Source organism: Dendroctonus ponderosae, unplaced genomic scaffold, assembly GCF_020466585.1.
Source record: "Dendroctonus ponderosae isolate FM_Combo_2020 unplaced genomic scaffold, Dpon_F_20191213v2 Dpon_F_20191213_7, whole genome shotgun sequence".
Taxonomy (NCBI): Eukaryota; Metazoa; Arthropoda; class Insecta; order Coleoptera; family Curculionidae; genus Dendroctonus; species Dendroctonus ponderosae.
This window is the reverse complement of record NW_026018916.1, coordinates 1,587,691-1,609,422: the sequence shown is the minus strand read 5'-3', so window position 1 is coordinate 1,609,422 and position 21,732 is coordinate 1,587,691. Positions and strand designations below refer to the sequence as shown.

Here is a 21,732-nt window from a genome sequence, read left to right as displayed (position 1 = left end):
GAAATTTGCAAATCCTACAGAAAAAACTTTGAGCTGAAAATTGTGAAAGTTTCACTTGAATCCTGCGAAATCCTGATTTTTGCAAACTCTGCCAATCTACGCACGAAACTGAACACGTTCGTCCAACTGCAAGCTCTTGCCTAAAAATTCGAAGCGTCCAATTCAGAACAAGTATCAACTTGAAATTAACAAATCTTAGAGACGAAATTGCGGGCTAAAAAGTGTGAAGTTTCCACTAAAATCATGCAAAATCCTGATTTTTCGCAACTCAGTCAAGGCAGGACCAAAAATTTACAGTTGCGTCCAACTGCACGCTTTCATTTAAAAATTCCAAACGTCCAATCTAGAGCCGGTAGGGAAATGCAATTTTCACACCTCATAGACCATCTATTTGTGCAAAAGATCTGCGAATGTCATTGAAATCGAAAAGAAATTTTAACTTTTGTTAATTGTTGAAAATTAGTCCACAAACGAAAATGTCTCGGTTGCACGATCTCCTTTAAAAAATCTTAGATTTCAATCTGGAACAAGCAGCGCCTGGATGTTTTTCCACTCTATGACAATCAGATGAGTCTAGAACCCCAAAAATTGCATCCCTATCGCACCAAAACCCGAATTTTTTCAACAATTTGAAATCCTGAAAAGGTCCGTTGAGGGTTTTTTTGCAACACGCTTAGTATAAAATGTATGTCGTTTTTGCAATAGTCATTAAGCAAAAGTACTTTTCTGGACCTAAAATAATCCCGATGCAAGCAGGTGTCTTTTATCGGCTATTCCTGTTCGATTGCCGTAAAACGCAAATTTCCCGTCTCAATTTGCTGTTTATTGCCCCAAGGGGCGGGCCGATTTTCCGCCCTTTCCACACTTTGAAAAACGTGTTGATTCCAAGCAAATATACCAAAAAAAGGTATCTGTCTGGATATGCGTGGAATTCTAAAAAGAGCTGAGAGCCTCAAAGGGCGGCATGGTTTAAGGCGCTTCTCGTATAACTTGCGTGGTTTTTACGATTTTTTGCCAATTGGAGTGAGATGTTTTGGCTAATGGGGTGCTTTAAATTGCACCTCCAGGAATTTAGGAAATTTTCAACATTCTGGAAAATGGGTAATTTTCAAATACAAGCACCAAGAAAATGAGTAGCACTTGAAGCGCATCTCGCATAACTCGCGTGTATTTTTTACATTTTAAAGTATGCGAAGAAGGTTTTTTGTTGAAGTCGACTATTTATTTAAAATGTACTTTTGGTGCATCATTTTTCTTGATTAAAATGACCAGAACTTAGTGGAAAAATCCGTTGGTTAACACGCAAAGACGCACATAAATATCTGCAAACAACAGCAGAATCCGAAAGCTTATACAGGACTTTATAAACCGCCGGAAATTCGGCAAAAATGAGAATGAACTGCTCATTTGAAATTCCCACTTTGTAGCCCCGGTAAAGCAAGTGACAAATCCAACCATTTAGCCAACACAACACACATTAAGTCGTAACATACGGCCCTTTATCGCCGTTTTTGCTTGCATTATTCATGAATGAAAATGGGCTGGAATTTCAGCTCCAAACGTGTACGTGCGTTCCACACAGGTACGCATTGTCTTCAAGCCCAAGTGCGTGAAAAAGACATTTTCAATGGCTTTGTTTGCTGCTAAGACACTTTTGTTGGCACAAACCATCTGCTAGATACAACCAGTATTCCCATACGAATACCAACGGTTTGTGCCGCAAGATAATCATGGGTTTCAGCTGGGATTTACTGTCGATTTTTACCAGAAAATCGTGATTTATTTATTGGAAGTATTTGAAGAAACGCTGAGAGTAAGTTCTGCATACATTTGACTCCGGTTCAAAGGAAACTTATTCTAAATTCACCCTAAAGAGTTTGGTTGGGCAATTGATCAAAGTGTTATTGTGCAAGCCCGTAGGAGATCGATAAACACTAGACAGACATCAGTGAAAAGGACACAGGAGGAATTATTAATAGCTATTGAATTAAAAAGAGATCCGGCGTGTGGTACATAAAAGTGCCCTCCGACAGCTGTTTTAATGTGATTATATTTTTATGGGCATTTTATATCCATCTGCGCCATGCAGAGGACTATGCTGGTAATTACCTGCCGGCTTTCGGTTTCAGGCTGAAGAAAATGCTCATTATCTCGCAGGAATTGCTAGTTAATGCCATTAGTGGTTATAACAGGAAAAACGGTGTTTAATCCATAGAGCTTCTAAAGAGCGAGAATCTTAAGCACTTCGGGGAAACGCCAGGAAGAATTTCTTTTCCCCCACGGTTTAAATGCGCCAAAAACGCACCAGTTGCAACTAACTTTACCGGTTTTTGTCTACATTAAATAACGGAATGTGGCTAATGGCACACTTGAACACACACTCACCGGATGTGCGGAAGGGTGTGTAACAACCATTTATTTTGCCGGCTTCATCGAATGATCTAATTTCCTCGGGTATCGGCCACTATTTGGGCTTCCCGAGTCTTCTGGGCGACTTTAGGTGGTCTTAAAACCACATCATTTTATGCAAAAAACCCTTTCCAAAATTGTTGAATAGCGTAATAAACATTGGAGTTATAAGAGATGCGCTTAATGCCCATTTCCTTTCGATAAATGCCCATTTCCTCAGCTGCTGTTTTACTCAACAATGCAGACTTTCGGGATTATTTGACAAAGCATTTTAGAGGGTTCTCTTGCATACAGAAATGTGTCCAAATTTTTTCAATAATATCTAGGAAAATACCAGAGTTTTACGAGATGCGCTTAATGCGCTACTGCTAAGGACTAGACAGTGGCGATTTTATTTGAATTTCCGGGGTTCTGAGCCAATTTGCAGAAATCCTTGAAAGTACATTTTAAAGAGTCCACATCAACAAAAAACCTGCTCCTTTTTGCTTGCATATCTGGAAAAACTCGTGAGTTATGCGAGATGCGCTTGAGGCCCTACGCATTTTCTTCGTTCTTTTATTTGAAAATTACCCACTTTGCACAATTCTGAAAATTTCCTAAATTCCTGAAAGTACATTTTGAAGTACCCCATTAACTAAAACATCTCACTCCAATTTGCAAAAAATCTTAAAAACCACGCAAGTTACACGAGATGCGCCTTAAGACAGTTTTTGAATTCCGATCTTTGGGGCTTTCACTCTCTCAGCTCTTTTTTTGGTCTATTTCTCTGGAATCAACACGTTTTTCAAAATGCAGAGAGGAAAATCGCCCCGTCCCTGAGGGCAATAAACAGCAAATTGAGACGGGACGAATTTGCGTTTTACGGCAATCGCCCAGGAATAGCCGATAAAAGACACCTGCTTCCATCGGGATTATTTTAGGTCCAGAAAAGTACTTTTGTTTAATGAATATTGCAAAGACGACATGCATTTTATACTAAGCGTGTTGCAAAAAACCGCAAGGGACCGTTTTTGCTTCTTAGGAAGTGACGATTTCCAGTTTAGTTTGGACTTTTGATTTGTGGAGTAACTTTGAAAAATTCACAAAAATCAGGATTTTCGCGCGATTTGCATCAAATTCACACATACGTCGTACAAATAGATATTGTATAATGTGTGAAAATTTCATGTCGCTACCCGCCCCACATTAGAAGTTAGGATTTTTTTAAAGAGCGCGCAGTTGGATTTCAAGAGCGTCAAGATTTGGCATCATTTAAGTGGAAACTTCAGATTTTTCAACTCCAAATACCTTCTGAAAGAACTCTAAATTTCCAGTTGCTACTTGCCCTGGATTGGAAGTTACGAATTTTTAAGCAAGAAACAACACGGTCTTGCTTAAAAATTCGTACAAAAGCGATCAGTTATGGTCCTGCATTGGCAGAGTTCGAAAAAATCAGAATTTTACATGATCGAAGCCAAATTTTCCGAGTTTGCAGCACGATCTGTCTTCTATCGGATGTGCAAATTTCAAGTGGCTACTTGCTGTAGAATAATTTTGACAAAATCCCTGATAGTCCATTTTAGAGAGTTCTATTGCACGCAGAACCTTTTCCGAATTTTGTAAATACTGAGAAACCAACACCAAAGCTATACGAGATGCACTTAAAAATTATGGTCGATTTGATACTCAAAAAAATATAGTAAAGTTGTATATAAATGCGCTGAAAAATAATTAAATATTGATCCAAGATTAGCCCAAAACACACATTCTGATCGATAATTCGATGTTAAATCATCACTTTCTTGTTGGTTTGCCGCCCCTAGGGCATAATAAATATGTCTGGTGCTCATATCAGCCTGTTTGTTTAATTTTTTTCCTGTAAGCAATGCAGTCGGGCATTGTAGCTTGGAAATAGGCTGATGTGCACGTTGCAATGTGAGATAAATGTATATGTAGTTTGGCGTGGTTATTTACACAAACACGCAAGATTAGATAGACGCTTGTTTAGCTAATGGGGGGGAATTTGTTTTATTTTACGGGTAAACCTGTTCAACCACCCTGTTCAATGGGGGTGTAATTGTCGGATTTGGCGCATTATGGCGGAAATACAAATAAAAATTGGGGGCCCGGTGATTGTGCGATGAAATCGGCTGCTTTGTCCGTTCAGCCCCAAAAATTTGAATAAAACCACAAACAAGCACCGCATTATCCGCATATGTTGGATTCGCATTTTGTATGGTCACTCTAGGTCTGTGAGCATCCGATTTGCTTATTGCCTTTTATGGTTAGCGGAGCGTTTCAAGCCGCATTTACATTAGAATGGATGCAACCTATTTTTAAGTTTGTCCAAGTTGATTCTAATAAATTACAAAAATTTTGTACAAAATGTGGATGCTCTAGTTGCTCTATTGAGGTGAGCAAGTTTTTGGAGGTAAAAGGAAGAAGTTGGCGGATTTTACGCACTTGTTTGCCGTATGTTTAGCCTCTATTAATGCAAGCAGCGATGTTTTAAAGAAGTTCACGCAAAAGTTTTAGAACAAGCCCGAGTAGACAAATAAATACGCAATAAATACCCAGATGTGGATGCTCGAACTCGAAATGGAACATGGAACACTGTGTTAGATTAAACTAGATAAAACGACCGGACTGGAGTCCATAAAGCATGTAAAGCTGGTCGAGTGCAAGTTGTTCTTTTCACTTAGCTCTATTAACCAACTAATGTTAACAAGGAATTAACGAAACCTAAACACAATTTAGCGCGTTCTGTGCCGAAAGCTGTAGTATCAAACGAAGAGTACATTAAAACCCGCAAATTTGGGTTAATTGCCTACTAAAATTAGCAGGTTTAATTGCGGTTCCACTTGGCATTTCACCTTCTCGCGTATCGTCTTATTAGAGCTGGCTGCTCGTAATGGAAATATTTGTTTCGGGCTGTTTAATTTCGTCTTGATTAAGCCCCCAAACCAGCACTGTACATCAGGAGCGACGCTTCCAATTACTCTTTTCCATGAACATGAAGAAATTCCATTGTGGAGCTCAGCTCCAATGCGGCGTGAACCGCTAATGAGTGCCAGTTTCAAACAGTTATACCAACTACATAACTAACCGCGAATCGAAATCGGTTATTAGACTAGAAATAATTTCGAATGTGTAAAATCACTCATTAGGATGCAGATTGCGTTGTCGGCTAATTGGATTAACTAGATAAAGTTGGAAGTTTTGACACCGGCCTGGTAATTGATACTTCGAGCATGAGTTGATGACTTCCTGTACTCGCGTTCGTTTATCAGAAAATCCAGGCAAAAAAATTAAGAAAACGTGCTCAATAGTGGAGGGTTTCAGAGACGGTTTTTTAATCAACAATAGCGGTTCCTAATGGTTTGCTAATGTATGCAAAACTATACGGCGCATGGTTGTAAGTAAATTCAAGGCGATAACGAATTGAAGATTTCCGCAATCAAGCTGTATTATGCAAATTTTAGTCCAAAAACCCGCAGATAAAAATCAGGCTTTCTCCTTTACATCAATGGCATTTTCTTGCAGTATTTAAAGCCTTAACCAACTGTTGCGAGCAAACAGAAATTTATTTACCAAAGAAAAAATCTTTGTTTTAGGTTTTCAAAACACTTCAAACAGGTTTGATGCATAAAACGTGTCCTTTTTCCAAGACTACGCCATTCCTCTAGTTCCAATCAATCATCCTCCATAAAGTTTAGTGGCGCTCACCAACTGAATAGAAAGAAATCCCTGCAAAAATTATGAATATCGAAAAAGTCGCACTCCTATAAAGACAGATTTAGTACCACCGGAAGTGTTTAAAAGTCGTTTTGCTCAGTTGGGCTCCTATCGGAATTCTTTAACGGCACTGAAAAATGAGATGCAGTGGAACTCCTTTATTTTCGTCAAGGCATTGTTGTGCTCCAGTTCGTTAAGGTGAGCATTGTGCGGATTTCAATGCAGCTTTCAAGCGGTTCATTCATTGGAATAATCAGGAATTTTGCCTGGAATTTACCGGCTAAAAATCACTGCGATTTTATCAAACCCCTATGTTTTTTTACTATCTGCAAGCCGCGAACGGACAGTAATGATGAAGAAAAAGGGATGTTAACGATTTGCGATATCAGAACATCTCCATAATGTCCCTTCAACATGCGGCATTCAAATTGGAAAACTTTTCCGAGAAAGTCCCCCTAACGACATGTTTTCCTGCGAGCCACTCGATAAGCCATAAAAGAGTTTGAGGAAACAGCTTTTTTATTGTCCTCGGTCTTAGAATGGAAAGTTCACATAATGACGAACCGTAAACATGCAATTGATGTAAGGAAGGCATTTTCATTCAAAGCTGTGGCGTGATTAGGGAAGTAAAACATCAGCCAATGAGACAAAAATTCGTAACTTCCGCACTCTTGCAGCAATAAAATTGAAATTTGCCCAGGTTTTAGAGAATCATTCGGTTGGTATGAGGACAGAAAATCAATAAGTTTGGGGTGCGCATTGATTTTCTATAATTTTTCTAGCTATTTCCGATTGAATTTGGAAAAATGTCTAGTTTGCCCCACCGGCTTATGAAAATTCATAAGTTCCAAAGCTACAAAGTTCAAACTTTGGGAAATTATACACCAAGCCTTAGGTAATTAGTGTTTCAAAATTCATTCAATTCGTAGCTCTCATTGAGTATCTACCCTCTTGAAAATCTTGGTAAATTAGAAAATAGCATCGTTTGCGCTCAATTGATTACAAAAATTCTTAACTTCAAAAATACTACACAGATAAACTGGAAATTTTCCCACATTGTAGAAAAATCCCTAGTTTGTGCGAGTTGAAAAATAAAATAAATTCAGAACCTCCTGGATTTCTACAAATGTTCGAACTTCCCGCTATGTCTGAAAATGCCTCATTTGAGCCAGCTTGACTAAAAATTCATAACTTCCAACCCATCAAGACACAAACTCCCAATTAGGCAAAATTGTAGACAAAGCATCATTTAGCAAATAAACAAAAATCAGTTAATTACGGAAAAACCATTTTAGGGGGTAATTCTGCATATGGAGCGAAAGCTGTACCTACTTCCACAAGCTGGTTTGTTAATGTTCCCATTACGGCAGCATGTATTAGGTAAATCACATGCAAGAATGCCATCATCAATTTTATAAAAAGCATGGCAATTACGAAAAATTAAACATTTTTCCAAGCATGCTACTGCTGAAAATAAACAGTGCGTAAAACTACGGCTTTAGATCTTTGGGGTGATTATCCACCTCTGCTGCTCTACAAACGCACTGGGTAATCGGGGGGTAAGTTACATAAGACAGCTGCTTGCCTTTCCCCTTGTCTGACTTTCCAAAAAAAACACCCTACGTTTTGTTATTTTTAAACGCCACGTCTGGTGAATATCAGTGTTATCTTCAGCCAGGTGTCTAGAAGCTTCATAGGTTTGAGCGATTAATTTCTGACAATTTGAGGCCAAAATAGAGCTCCGAATTGAGCCATAAAGAGGCACTTGAACTTTTAAACGAATAATCATTGAACTTGATGTAGCTAACTCTATTTTAAAAGCAACGCGAGACTGTAAACGTATGGTATAGATGCGCGTGGGCTGGACACATTGACACTTATACTTTACTCTGCACTTTAAAGCTCATTAATATTAAATGTGCAGTACTAAATTTTATGTCGGTTTTATTTATGTATTCTGTACAGCGTGCAGATTGTATGGGTATCTTGATTTTATGGTAATTGCTTTCAAACGCTAGTTAATCCCGATTACTATTCGCCCGGTCTGGGCGAATACGTTTTTGCAGGAACACATTCAAAGAAACAAATAAATTACTGCGGAGTCCCACTTTGAAAAGCTTTCAGAAGGGAACCGAAAGCTTTGTAATAAACTCAATAGTCCTTTTTCTGAAGACTACAACTATGAGTTTTCGATCCAATCATTTGGATTTTTCTAGTACAAAGCCATTGAAGAAAATTCTTCTCAAACCTCATAACATATGGTTGCAATCAAGCCGACGTTAAAAAAATGTGAACACGATATTAAGGAAGTTTTATGTTGTATGAACAAGACTGGTTAAATTCGGGTTTGTTTACAGCGGCCAAAAGTTCCGGCATTTCACATCCGAATGCTTTGCATTGCGGCTTTTGCTCCACTCAAAAGCTAGAATTTCATGCTCAGGGTACATATTTCTTGACATAAGGTATTGATAATCCTGCCAATAAGTCCTGACTAATCGAGTTGGAATCCGAGCAGTTCGCTTCAATAAAAGCTAATGAAAGGGCAATCCAAACGCCATCAATCAACTGAATCAGAGCGTTATTGTCAATGTGAGAACAAGAGCAGATCCATTGAACCCTCCAACAGCATGAATTATTTTGTTATGGCATTGTTGGCTGGAGAATCTGGTTTTTACTTTCGAAATCAACTGGCTGGGTGGATTTGCTGCAAGAGCAAAACAAACCTCTCACTGTTTTCTGGTGATTTTTTCAAGTTTTTATTGTATTTAAAACAGTCTTTTTGTGCACACCTGGATATAAAAATTCGTAACTTGCAAACCCATGGAGGGTCAAAGTTGAAATTTGGCTCAATTATAGGCTTAGCTCCAGTCAAAATGTGCACCAAAATTCAGGCAATTCACAGTATTCGTTAATTTTCTATTAATTGCCAAACTTCCTGTTGTCTTAAAAGTAGTCCTGCGTTTGAGCACACTTGACCATAAAAAATCGTAACTTGCAAACCCATGGAGGGTCAAAGTTGAATCTTGGCACAATTATATGCTTAGCTCCAGTCAATATGTGCACCAAAATTCAGGCAATTCACAGCATTCGTTAATTTTCTATTAATTGCCAAACTTCCTGTTGTGTTAAAAGTAGTCCTGCGTTTGAGCACACTTGACCATAAAAAATCGTAACTTGCAAACCCATAGAGGGTCAAAGTTGAAATTTGGCACAATTATAGGCGTAGCTCCAGTCAATATGTGCACCAAAATTCAGGCAATTCACAGTATTCGTTAATTTTCTATTAATTGCCAAACTTCCTGTTGTGTTAAAAGTAGTCCTGCGTTTGAGCACACTTGACCATAAAAAATCGTAACTTGCAAACCCATGGAGGGTCAACGTTGAAATTTGGCACAATTATAGGCTTAATTCCAGTCAATATGTGCACCAAAACTCAGGCAATTCACAGCATTCGTTAATTTTCTATTAATTGCCAAACTTCCTGTTGTGTYAAAAGTAGYCCTGCGTTTGAGCACACTTGACTATAAAAATTCATAACTTGAAAACGAAAGCACACATAAATTTGAAATTTTGAGCACTTATAGAAGAGACCGTATTTGTCAACACTGTGAAAAATGCAATGAGGTTGAAACGCAAATTGATTTTCTATGATTGTTTGAGGAAACTCCCATGTCAAGTGCTGCAATGAAAACCAAACACTTTCACGCTGATGACAAAGATTCTTTAGAAAAACTAGGCTCGAACTGGTCGGAACAGTTGGAAGCGACAAATGTCTTCTTTGTTTGAACTTTGCCATGAAAGTATCCAGTTGCAGCCCAATATATTCGTTAATAAATTCAGTTGGCGACCAAGCGTTCCCACTACGTTATCACTTCAAGCGCATTTCTCAATGTCCTCCGGTCTTATAAATCAAGTGTTTGTTTGTCTTAGACCTACTTTCCCACTTTACGAAGCGACAGGAAGCAATTAAAACAAACACAGTTACACTTTTTGGCCTTAAATCTATTATTGCTATCGTTATTGTTTCTTTTACGCGGCCAGTATACATTCATAAACACGATTTTTCTTTAGGTAGCTTTGAGAACGAGCCATTATTCATAAGTTCCAGATAAATTCGAGCTTTGAATGGTGCCAGAAGCATCCCTAAGGGCCGCTGAAAAGGGCGCCACTATACCCATGAAAAGGGCCCATGGGTCTTTAATATCGTAGAGGAAACAGGTTACGAATTGGTTCTCACGGGCCATCTTTACGCCCCTTTTGGCCGCGCTTTGATCAGTGGTGGAGGCCCAAAAAACCAAATCTGTTTTTCAGCATGTTTTCATTCATTCCCCAAGATCAGTTCTGCCCTAAAGAGGAGATTGTCAATTGATTCCAGCGCTGAAATACCAGAGGAAAACTATCAACATAATGATAGTGCACCAAAGACCTCTGACTCTGCTTCTCCCTTAAGGCCGTTGGTAATGATGTATTTACTGATGCTGAGGAATGCTGTTGTGTTGCCAAATCGATCATAATGCAGAAAAACCACTTGTTTGCCCCACAAAAAACTCTTTCTCCTCGTTTCTGTGGACGTTACCAGTAAGTTAGTGGCCGGTTTTTCACCTTTGTTCACTTGGACCCACTAAAACCGCTTTGGAAGGTGCTAATGGTAGACGCTCGAGACGCCTCAAACGAACAAAACACGCCTTATTCTTCTGGTTCTAGATGTGGAACCCATCGCGGTACCTTGCAGGCCTTTCTGGTTATGTAAAATCAAGTTATGCTGTAATTGATACCACATTAGAGGATTTCCTAAGAGTATCGGCATTGTTGCAGGCCGTCATGGTGGGCCGTAAAATCGCCTAAGGCCGTTTAGACTGGCTCTGTGGCCTCGCTGGAAGCCCGCCTGTGGTCACATCTTACAGGGTGGTACTTTCATCGGCAATAAGTTAAAAAAAAACAATTATTGGATGGGAAACCGGGTTTCTGTTTTGCTTCGAAAAGGGGCAAGTCTGGTTAGAAAAGTTCGTAGCTTGCAAACTGGTGCAAGTCCAAGCTTGAAATTTTGCCTCGTTCTAGAACAAGCCCTAGTATTGGCAAAAATTGAGTAAATCGGAGCAGCCGTTCGTTTTCTAGCCATGTTCAAACTTTCCGATGTGTTAAGGGGACGCCAAAGTGCGCACCTGCCTTTAAAAATTCATAACTTTCAAACCCATTGCGGTATAAAAGTGAAACTTTCAGCAGTTATTCCAAATACAATATTTCGCTGCTGTGCGAAAAACGAATTAATTCCGAGCACCAGTTGATTCTCTGCAATCTTGCAAAGTTTTCGTCATATTTGGGAACGACTCCAGTGACTCTTGTTTAGGCACCCCTAACTATAAAAATTTATATCTTCGAAACTTTTTCAACGACACTATTCAAAAATGGAGAAATTGTGCAAAAGACTTTACTTGGAATGCGCCCAAAAATTGCGTCAAATCATAGCACCAGTTGATTTTCTCCCATCCTCCAAACTTCCAGTTATATTTAGGGAAGCCCAAGGCGCGCTCACTTGAATAAAAAAATTCATAACTCGCAAACCTATGGAGATTCAAAGTTGAAATTTGGCACAATTGTAGGGAGAGCCCCAGTTAATATGTGCGCCAAGTCGGTTGTTAAACTGTTTGGATTTGCCGCAAAAAAGTGAATTTGAAAACTCAATTAAAACCGTATTCTTTGGCAGCCAGTAGCGCTAAAAAGAAATTTAAAACGTCAGATTTTTCCAAGAAATTGAAGTGTTTTGTGGCACAAATTGGAAACTATCAAACAGTAAATTCCATGACAAGACCCCCTTAAAACTTCCTCCTTTAGTACGGCCCTAGTTGGCCGGCAGGCCCTCCTTAAGTTGTGTGGGAATGTCTTCAGTGATCTTTTCGTTCACTTTTACCTTGTCCTGCTAAGCTTTTTCCATTCGTCTTAAAGTTTTGGGGCTCGGCTCATCGGCAGCCGATTCTCGACCAAACTGCGCTCTCAAAGTACGCACAAAAAAACCTTTTTATCATCGCTCCTTGGTATTGAACTTGCCGATTTGCCACCGAGTTCGATACTCTCTGTGATGCAACAACAAAAGCAAACAGAACTTATTGCAAAAGTACGCTTTAAATAGCCGTGCGAGTGTTTTTGGCCTCCGCATGTTATGTAAATCGCTCTAATGAGCAAAGACAAAACAATCGCTATCTATGCACCAACGTTTCGAATGGCGTACCACCATTTATCGTTTGTTTTGTATGTAATTGCTATGTACGTTGCACTTAGTTTGTGAGCGTGCCATGCATCAATCATCTGGTAGGAGAATTTTTAGGTATTTTCAAAGTTAAGTACAAGAGATGCATCGGAGGAACCATCGCCATCTCAGGCTGAAAAACCACAGTTATGAATTTATTTTTTCTTTGAAAACCAAGCAGATATTAATCTCAAATTTCGGAAATTTGAAGAAAAAGCCCTAGTTGGCACGTATGGCGAATATCACCGACTTGCCAACTCCTGTTGATTTTCCACAATTTTCCAAACTTACTTTAATATTTAGCAGGAAATCTCGTTCGTGCACGCCTGACTTCAAAAATTCATAACTTCCCAGTTTATTGAGGGACACATTTCAAATTTTGAGCAGTTACAGAAAAAGCCTTCACTGTGCACTTCAGAGCACTGGTTGATTTTCTACCATTTTCCAACTTTCCATTGATAAGCAAAACCCAACTGAAAATATGTGGCATTTGTTCGATGCTGGTGTTTTTGCCCGATTCAATGTAAGTCATGGTTCTTGTTTCATTGCTTTTCCATGACTCATGTGCATCGTAATTATTTATTATTTCTCGTCATGTGAGCACGAGTTTAGAATAATTACAATCACGATACATAGACGAACTCGCCACTGGAACGTTTGTTTATCCGAGTTTAAACCAAACGGTCAATGCGATTCTGACAAAGAGATTCTAAAAAACCGTGGATAACTTTCGATCAATTTTAGTTCAATTAACGCCTAAATCCAAATCAACGCCGTTTCAAACCGCCGTTAAAGGTTCTGTTTGAACATGATGGGCATGCATAACGCCTTTCCGACTAAATGCGCCAAAAGGATTAGCGTAATTGTTCCGGAACAGGAAAGGGGATAAGAAAACCCTCGGGAGCTTTTCATAATTTCAATAGGGAGGGTTGACGCCTCAACTGTTACCGAATGACGCCATCATTGCCAAGAATCAACCTTGAAAGCCAACCATTTCCAGTTCACTCGGGAATAATTGATGATCGTAATCAATAATTAGGCAAGTTGCTTGCGTGACTCTTGAAATCAGCTCAATGGAAACCCGATACGAATTTGAGGTCATCCTGATTCACTGATCACCCAAACGCGCTTTTTGCTGCAAGTTAACAACGAAATTACACGATGGGCACAACTTTTGAAGAACCTTCCAGAAACTATCCAAAACTTTACGGAAATTAGTCCATATGGTGACCTAATGAATCAGTGAAAAAACCAAAACTTTTGCCCTTTGTGTTGGGCAAAAATGTACAACCCATTGTATTTCGACATGCTCGGCGGCTTTGTGTGTAAAATACTTATTCAATCGGCTTTTCAGAGGTCGGACGCGACAATAAAAGGATTTTTTTTAATGAAATATTCGGCGGCTTTCTCGCTTTTTAAATTAATGGGGCCCCATTGTCGAATTATTGTTTTCAAGGGGGCTAATCATTGTTGATGGAGAGGAATTAAGACGTTACAGAGAAGAATGGAGCCACTGTTCTTGCCATCATTATTATTGCACCTATTTACATTTTTCAGCAATTTATTTTCAACTGAACCTAAGTCTGCTTGGTCGATAAATCACAATTTTCTCTATGTAGGAGAGTTTGCCGCATATTCCTAGCTATTGTGGATTTCGTGCAATTCATTTTTACTCAGAGTGTTGCGAAAGACGCGCTACACAAAAAGACTGTTATGTTTAAAAAATTGCGAAAAACCCCTCAAAGACAAGTTGGCAATCAAATTTGGTTGGGCTACAAAGTACACTTTGCTCTATCCAATGCTGTTGAGCGCACTTTCTTAGCCCGGTTGGTTTTTGCGCAACTAATTTTAATTTGGAGGTTTGCATATCCGCGCTTTGCGTAAAACTCCGACATACAATCAGCATCACCGTCAAAATCTCCTAATGTCCGAAATTCTCTATGCTTCATGTCCGATTCGATTAAATCGTCAGCAAAAGAGAATTTTTACAGTTTTAACAGCGGTTTTTTTTAAGTTCAAAATAGCTTTCCAGGAAAACGGACCCAAAACCCCACGGTCGTAAATAATAATAATGGGAAATATGATTCATAGGTGGAAGCCAATCATGAAAAAATCTCATGTCTCAGTGACTGTGTTAATTTGCTTGAACACCGAAAAGGAAGTCGGTACTCGTAAATGTTGATGATGCAAACTGTTACTGGCGACTTGCAAGAGTTCAACCAGCTAAGAAAAAACGATCGGTCGTACCCGATAATGTTGGTCAGCAAAAATTGTTGAAAATCTGCACAATTCGACGAGAACTTTAGCAAAAATACTAACGTAAATTAGAAACGAAAGCAGATTCAACGATAAAAACTTAGCTGATGAAAAAAAAACAGTTTCAAACTGTCTATTTTCCATGATTTTCTTCTCTTTATCTGCAGCCACTCGAGTGCGTCCCCATCGGCAATATGGCACCGATTTTCTGCTACCTTTTAATAGCTTAACAATTGAGTTGCCTAAATAAAAAAGCCACTGATGCATACTGCACATGAGTAAAACCTATCTGGAATATGCACATCTGCCGCCCTTAGATGCGCCCTTATTTATATTGGATTTTTCGCCGTATAATGGCTATATGAAGTGTTACCCTTGTAACCGATCCCCGATTTGATTCATTCAATTATCTTTAGCCCTTTTTGGAAATGTTCAACGCAATGAAAACTTTTTTTGAGTATGAAAAGAAACCGGTCAAGTTTTGGGCCAGTTTTTCGTTGATAACTTTGAAAATAATTCCCATACAAACTTAAAAATTTGAAGTGTTATAGAAAAAACCTTAGTGGACATGTCTGAAAAAACTCAGCTAGTCTAGAGATTGCAATGATTTTATATGATTTTTCAAAATTCCCTTTGTACCTAGAAATAAGTTCATATTTATCGTTTGCGCACACTTGGGTTTAAAAATTTGCAACTTCCGAACTCACGCCGATGTAAAGTTCAAATTTAGCACTGCTGTATAAAAAGCCTTAGTTAGCCGGTAGACAAAAAGTCAATCAATGCAGAGCAGCGGTTGATTTTTGATGAGTTTTCAAACTTTCACTTCTGCCCATCAACGCGTCTCAATCTGGCAGACCTTTCGAAAAAAATCGACATTTTGAAACACTTGCAGATGACACCAAATTTTTATTTTGGGAGACTAAAGATGAAGTCTTACTATGTACAAAAATTCAATAAACTCCGAGTTGCAGTTGATTTCCTGGGATTTTCCAAATTTAAAGCGTATTAAGATTGGGGTCTCGATTGAGCACAGTTGACTTTAAAAAATCGTAACTTGCAAACTCACAAGGATGTAAAATTGAAATTTGAGGCAACCATTGAGGAAACATCATTTAGAATGTGTACGAAAATTCAATCCATTCAAAGCACCTGTTGATTTTTTACCAGCTTTCGAGTTTCCGATTATGCGCATCAAGCTGCCCCCAATCCAGCAGGCCTTCCTAGGAATGTACAGAACTACCAAACTGTTGCAGATATAAAACTGAAATTTTGCACAATTACAGAAGAAGCATCGGTTGGTGCTGACGCCAAAAATCCATCAAATCAGAGCCCTGGTTGATTGTATGCCATTTTTCAAGCGCTATTTAATAAAACTAATAGAAACCATATTTGCTAATAAGTACCTATCAACTTTTACGCCAGTAGAACGACCGTTTCTTTCGTAATGGCAACAAGTAGAAGTAGGCAAGTACCCGAGAACCATAGTCCCTATTTGGACACGACCAGATACGAAAATTACTCTTGTTAAGACCATATGTTTGAGGAATGCACATGCAGCTTTCAACCGACTTGTGTCCAGTTTCGTAACGGTTTGGGTTCCTCCCCCCATTCGGTAGAAGGTTTATTGAAGAAAAACCGTCCGGGAAAGTTGGGATTCATTTTCAATCACGAAGAGTGCAGGATGACCACAAACCGATGGTTTTATGAACCCAATATCGGTTCAATTCGATTCGATTTCTCTTCGACGGCCTTGGGTCGGAACCACAAGAATGGCTGCAAAAACACTATTAGGTTCGGTTCTGTTTGCAAGGCTTTAGATAATTTTTTAAAATGCTTATTGTCAATTTACAACCTGCCATTTTCGCGTCTGAGTTTCATATCTTATCAGCATTTGGCGACTTGTTCTTGAAAGATTAATCGCGGCGATAAGCATGTTGAAGGCTGTTTGGAGGAATAAATTCAAGTGTATTTTTAGCCCTCACGTTCCTTTTTCTTTAGGTATTAATTGCGGCTTTTTACCAGAATTATTAGAGCAGTTTGCCCAGTTCAACCGTCATTGCATGCCAAATGCGATGAATAACCACCCATTAAAGAACAGCTGATAGGAAGTGAACAGGGCGATTCGAAAAGCGGATATAAACGGCTGTTGAAGGTACAAAGCCGCCAATTTATAACAGTTCCGTCTACCAGTTGGAAAGGCTTAATTTCGGTTTCAAGCAAGGGTTTTGGTGTTGGAAAAACTGCGACTTTCACCTTACGGCCACTCTCGACTCAAGTGGACCAGAGCAGGCCACAAAAACGTTAATTAAATGCCTTGAATGGAATCCTTGTGGTTTTAAAGTCTCGCTTTCATTCATTCATGGAAAGATGTTTCTAGCTCTAGCGAAAGTTTGGGTTAAAGTGGAAACCATGAAGATTATCTAAGTGACAAACTCCCTTGATAAATCTCATATTGTGTCTAGGTGGCTTGATCTTCCGGTGCTTTTATTAGATTGGAAAAAATTGAATCCCATAGGGAGCAGTTAATTGAATAGAGCTGCCTGACGAAGAGATCCGGAGGCAGTTAGTTTAGGATATGGAGGCTTTGTGGGTTTACAGGCAATATGTTGCTTTACCAGCAAATTTGCTTAATTCAATGCCAAGTTGTTTTTGAATTTGACTCTGAAACATTAGTTTTGACGGACGGTTTGCTGAAAAACCGGCAATAAGAGGAAATTATAAATAGTTATTTATAATTTGTAATTATGCTATTTTTTGTAAATTTTCAGATTTGGAAAAAATTTAAAAAGAATACCTCGAATTAGAGAATTTAATATCTACAAAATGTTTTTTGAGTTTTCAAAATTGTAACCAAATTCAGCGTTATATGTCAGAGTTATGAAGAAAAGAGTGAGCCAAAGTATGGTTCGGCGCTTTTGAAACTTTAGACAGTGGATTTTCTCGAGTACTTTACGCAGATGTAAAATGGGGAGTGTCCTTTTCAGACCAAACCCAGCTGATGAGAGCCAATAGGCTCGAAACTAGCCCTGAAGGTGCCTGAGATGAACACACCTGAAAATCTGTACCTACTTGCATGATAACACCGAAAGCTTCATTCTTAATCGGTTGAATTGTTTCTAATGAAACTGGGCCTCTCCTATCAATTACACTGGAACGTTCTGAGTTTAATTAATGAAATTTAATTAAGAAACTAGTATTTTTCAAGCAAACATCGTACGCCTTTCAAGTTAATTACATGCCGGAAAACATGGCCATTAGCATACAAATTAAAGGCAAGCCGTTTACTCATTCATAAGTTCTCGTTAACCCCGTTTTACATTTTTTTACTGACATTTTACTAATGCAGTGCTTGATGAACCGCACTCTTAAAATTGCCATCAATGCCAAAATGTATGTAATTCAGATACAATCATGTATTAACACTTTTGTACTGATAACACATTTTAATAACAAATGTGGATTTGAGTACGTAAATGATTATCAAATAGAGATTTCGACATTTCCAGTTATCTATTTTATCAAGAAAATTGGATTTTGAAATGTTTTTTCCTGGAAATCCTGCATTCAGTTGATTCGATTTAAAACAGGTGGCATTTTCAACATAAACTAATCATAGAATTGCTTCATGCATTGAATTTCCTGTCGCACACCGTTGACCGAAATACCGTCATTTTCGAAACGCCTTAAATTTGTTGCCATCAGGAATTTCCAAGAATAAAGCCCAAAAAAGTGTATTTTTTTCGTAAACCATCCATACTGAATAAATATTGAGCAAATATGGATTTATCGGAGTTTGTTTTGCGAAAAATCGTCTCTTAAACAAACGATGCCCGACTTGCATTCCTTGGAATCGTTGCGAATGCAACGAGCAATCAATGAGCTGATTGCGGGAAAAAATAACGAAATACGCAAATAATACCAGGAAGTCAATATTTAAACTGCTCATGACGATAATTATCTTTTCCCCAGTTTTTTTTTGTTTTTTTCATAAATTTTTCGTGTTCATTACGGTCTTGGTGCATGCACGTCTTCAGAAATGAACAACCTCGAAGGCAGTTTTTCGCGATTTATCAACAGATTAGAAAGGACGCATAAAGCGTACCGGTAATTGGTAATCTCGTTCAATCTGCCATTTAAAACGATGTAATTTAATAATTTGTAGAAGATCCATTATGTGGTTTTGCAAGCCGTAATGGGCAGGAATATAAGACAAAGAACCAGTTAATAACCTATCTGATGCATTATTTAAAATGTGTAGGTAGAACCTCGTGTGTGCCAATTAATCGGCACTTGAAAAGTGCCGACTTTCGGGCTGAAATTATATTGAAGATCGAAAAATTGACCGACCATCTGGAGTCGAAAATTCGGTGATTATTAACAACAAATATGCAAAATAAGTTCGACCTTAATGAGTAGAAATCGCCCGCTCAAAGTCATAAAACTGGGTTTAAAGTCGAGTTTTTTGCGTCAGTTTGCAGAGTTGGAATTGAAGACTAAAAAGCTTCATTTTCGGGAAAGACAGTCGAGAATGTGCCGACTTTCGAACTGAAATTATATGTATTGAAGATGGAAAAACGGACAAAGATTGACCGAACATCTGAACCCGAAAATAYCGCGACTCTTGAAAATTAATGACTAGAAAGCGCCTGCTGAAAGTCATAAACTGGGTTTAAAGTCGACTTTTTTGCGTCAGTTTGYAGAATTGAAATTGAAGATTTTCAAGGAAGAAATGTGTGAAAGMSGAGTGTTYCACATCACAATCACTCTTTTTATTTGGTGGAAAACTCGAGTTGAAACCCCAATTGTTCATTTTTACATTTTATAGCCGAAAATTTGGACTTTAGATTCAAATTTTAGCCGTATTTTGCCCGGAATAAATGCGCCCCAAGCACCATATTCGCGGAATTTTACTTTACCATTAAAGGAATGAATAGCTGAATAAATGATGTAGTGTTGAAAACTAGTACTTACGCACAGGAACCTTTTTGGGATCGAACTGGGCCAGCTTCTCATCCACGAGACTAATTCGGGTTCTCACCACCTCACATCGCTTATAGACGGTTCGCAGCTGAGAACCCAATTCCTTGAAAATGTCGTCAGCAATCAGCGACAGCGACGCAAGTTGCCTGAGCGCATTGCAAAGCGTAAAATTTGTGACAGCTTCCAACTCCCCATCTGAGACTTTGGGGGTACCATTTTCGTTGAACAGAGTCACTCTCGACAGGTACTTGGGTTCCACAACCCTTTGCACGAACGGCATTTTTATTCGAGCGCACTGAACCGCAAGCCAATACTGCAAGCATATCACTTTTGGGGCCTTAAATTACCGAAACAAACATTGTGGATTCAAGCGCAAAGTCATCCAAAACTCCGGCACGCAGTTGCTGCGAAAAACCGAACAAAACGGGCACAGTTTTCACAAAACAGCCGGTTTGTCGTTCACATTTTCCGGAAAAGTCGCAACTTGGACGCGCGAGACGAACGAAACACGCTCACAAGTACGCGGCACAAACGCCGGTAAGCAAGTGGAAAACACCGAGAACGCAGTCAGTGGCAGCGAAGGCGCGCACTTTTGCCGGCTTTGAATTTGAATTTCACCAGACAATGTTGCCGAGTTTTTAACCCAAATGGGTCCATCTGTGGGCTAGGCCTGGGTAATACTGTGTCTTAAGAGACTTGTGTGTTGATGCCCCGACACCGGGCCTCTTATGGCGCGGCACTTTGGACAACCCTTTACATTACACTCACCATAAAATCATCTTTTTCACTCTCGAATCAGGGGGGGATCAAGTAGTAGGAATTCAGTCTTTTGTTGTCTATGAAAATAGAGAAATTAACGTTAGTCGTTATAAACCCAGCACAAGGGGGATTCGCCCTTGTCTCGAATTCCATCCATTTCCGCTTTCCAAGAAATCAACAACCTTCGTTGCCTAGGAACGGTCCCTGGTGACGTCTATTTCCGGAAGCGCATAAACCTGATTGACCAATCGCTTGTCGACTCTTTGAATACAAGACATGTACCATGGCAACGAGTGAATACAAACACATCAACAAAGTTGTAAATGAGCCGGTTTTTACACGTTCGTTTTGGAAAAAGTGTCTTATTTGTTGGAATTGGTTCTCGAAGGATTGAAGGCCCGAAAATGTGACTTTAAATTAGAAAATTAGCGATTGTAAAGGAAATGTGGACGATTTTTTCGACTTAAATCGTTGGTGCGATATTAAGGGTGGCAAGTTTTCAAATTGAGACCCGGTATATTGGAAAACAAGAGCATTCTACAGGGTGACCAAGGTAAGAGTGCATTACATCTGAACCTTCTAGAATGTTTTTTAATCAGTTCGATGCATTCCATGAGATGGAAATATCGTAAAATTTAAGACATTTTGAGAAAATTTTTATTTTTTCAAAAAATCCACCCTAGGAAAATTTCGACCAAAAATCAAAATTTCACATGCGTGTTTTTTGAGCTCAATCGATTCCTTTCGACGTAAGAAGGTCACCATTGCGCATTTATACAGTGTTTGGGTCAATAATAAGGAAGAAATCCTCGGCTAAAGATCGTGAACGTTCAAAAAAGGCTTAAAATGTGTCTAAAATTAAATTTTTTTCAAATGTTTTAAATTTTACATCATTTTCGGCTCACGGCCGACAGGAATGCATCGAACTCATTAAAAAACATGCTAAAAGTTTCAGATTCGAAATAATAGACATTTTCGGCACATTTGAAGCGCTTTTTGAGCGTTCACGATCTTTATCCGACGATTTCTTCCTTATTATCAACTCAAACACTTTATAAATGCATATTTGTGACCTTCTTACGTCGAAAGGAATCGATTGAGCTCAAAAAACACGCATGTAAAATTTTTATTTTTAATCGAAATTTTTCCAAGGGTGGGGGTCGATGTCTTAAATTTTACATCATTTTCGGCTCACGGACGCTAGGAATGCATGGAAGTCACTGAAAAACATAGTTAAAGTTTCAGATCCGAAATAATAGAATGTCTATTATACCTACTCAAAAAAAAACCACGCAAATCTAAAACTTCTTGAATTCAAGCATTTTTTGAGAAAACTGCCAACATTTCCCCATCCATGGTTCACTTTCTAA

At 38.8% G+C, this 21,732-nt stretch overlaps 1 protein-coding gene across 1 annotated transcript in view; it reads right to left on the bottom strand.

Annotated features, from left to right (window-relative positions):
* Nucleotides 1-20,176, bottom strand: part of LOC109540215 — a 49,708-nt gene extending 29,532 nt beyond the window's left edge. The window contains exon 1 of the mRNA XM_019908481.2: nucleotides 19,595-20,176. Coding sequence (XP_019764040.2) covers nucleotides 19,595-19,883 — 289 coding nt within the window. The 5' untranslated portion in view covers nucleotides 19,884-20,176. The remainder of the gene's footprint in view (nucleotides 1-19,594) is intronic.
* Nucleotides 20,177-21,732: the final 1,556 nt, after the last annotated feature.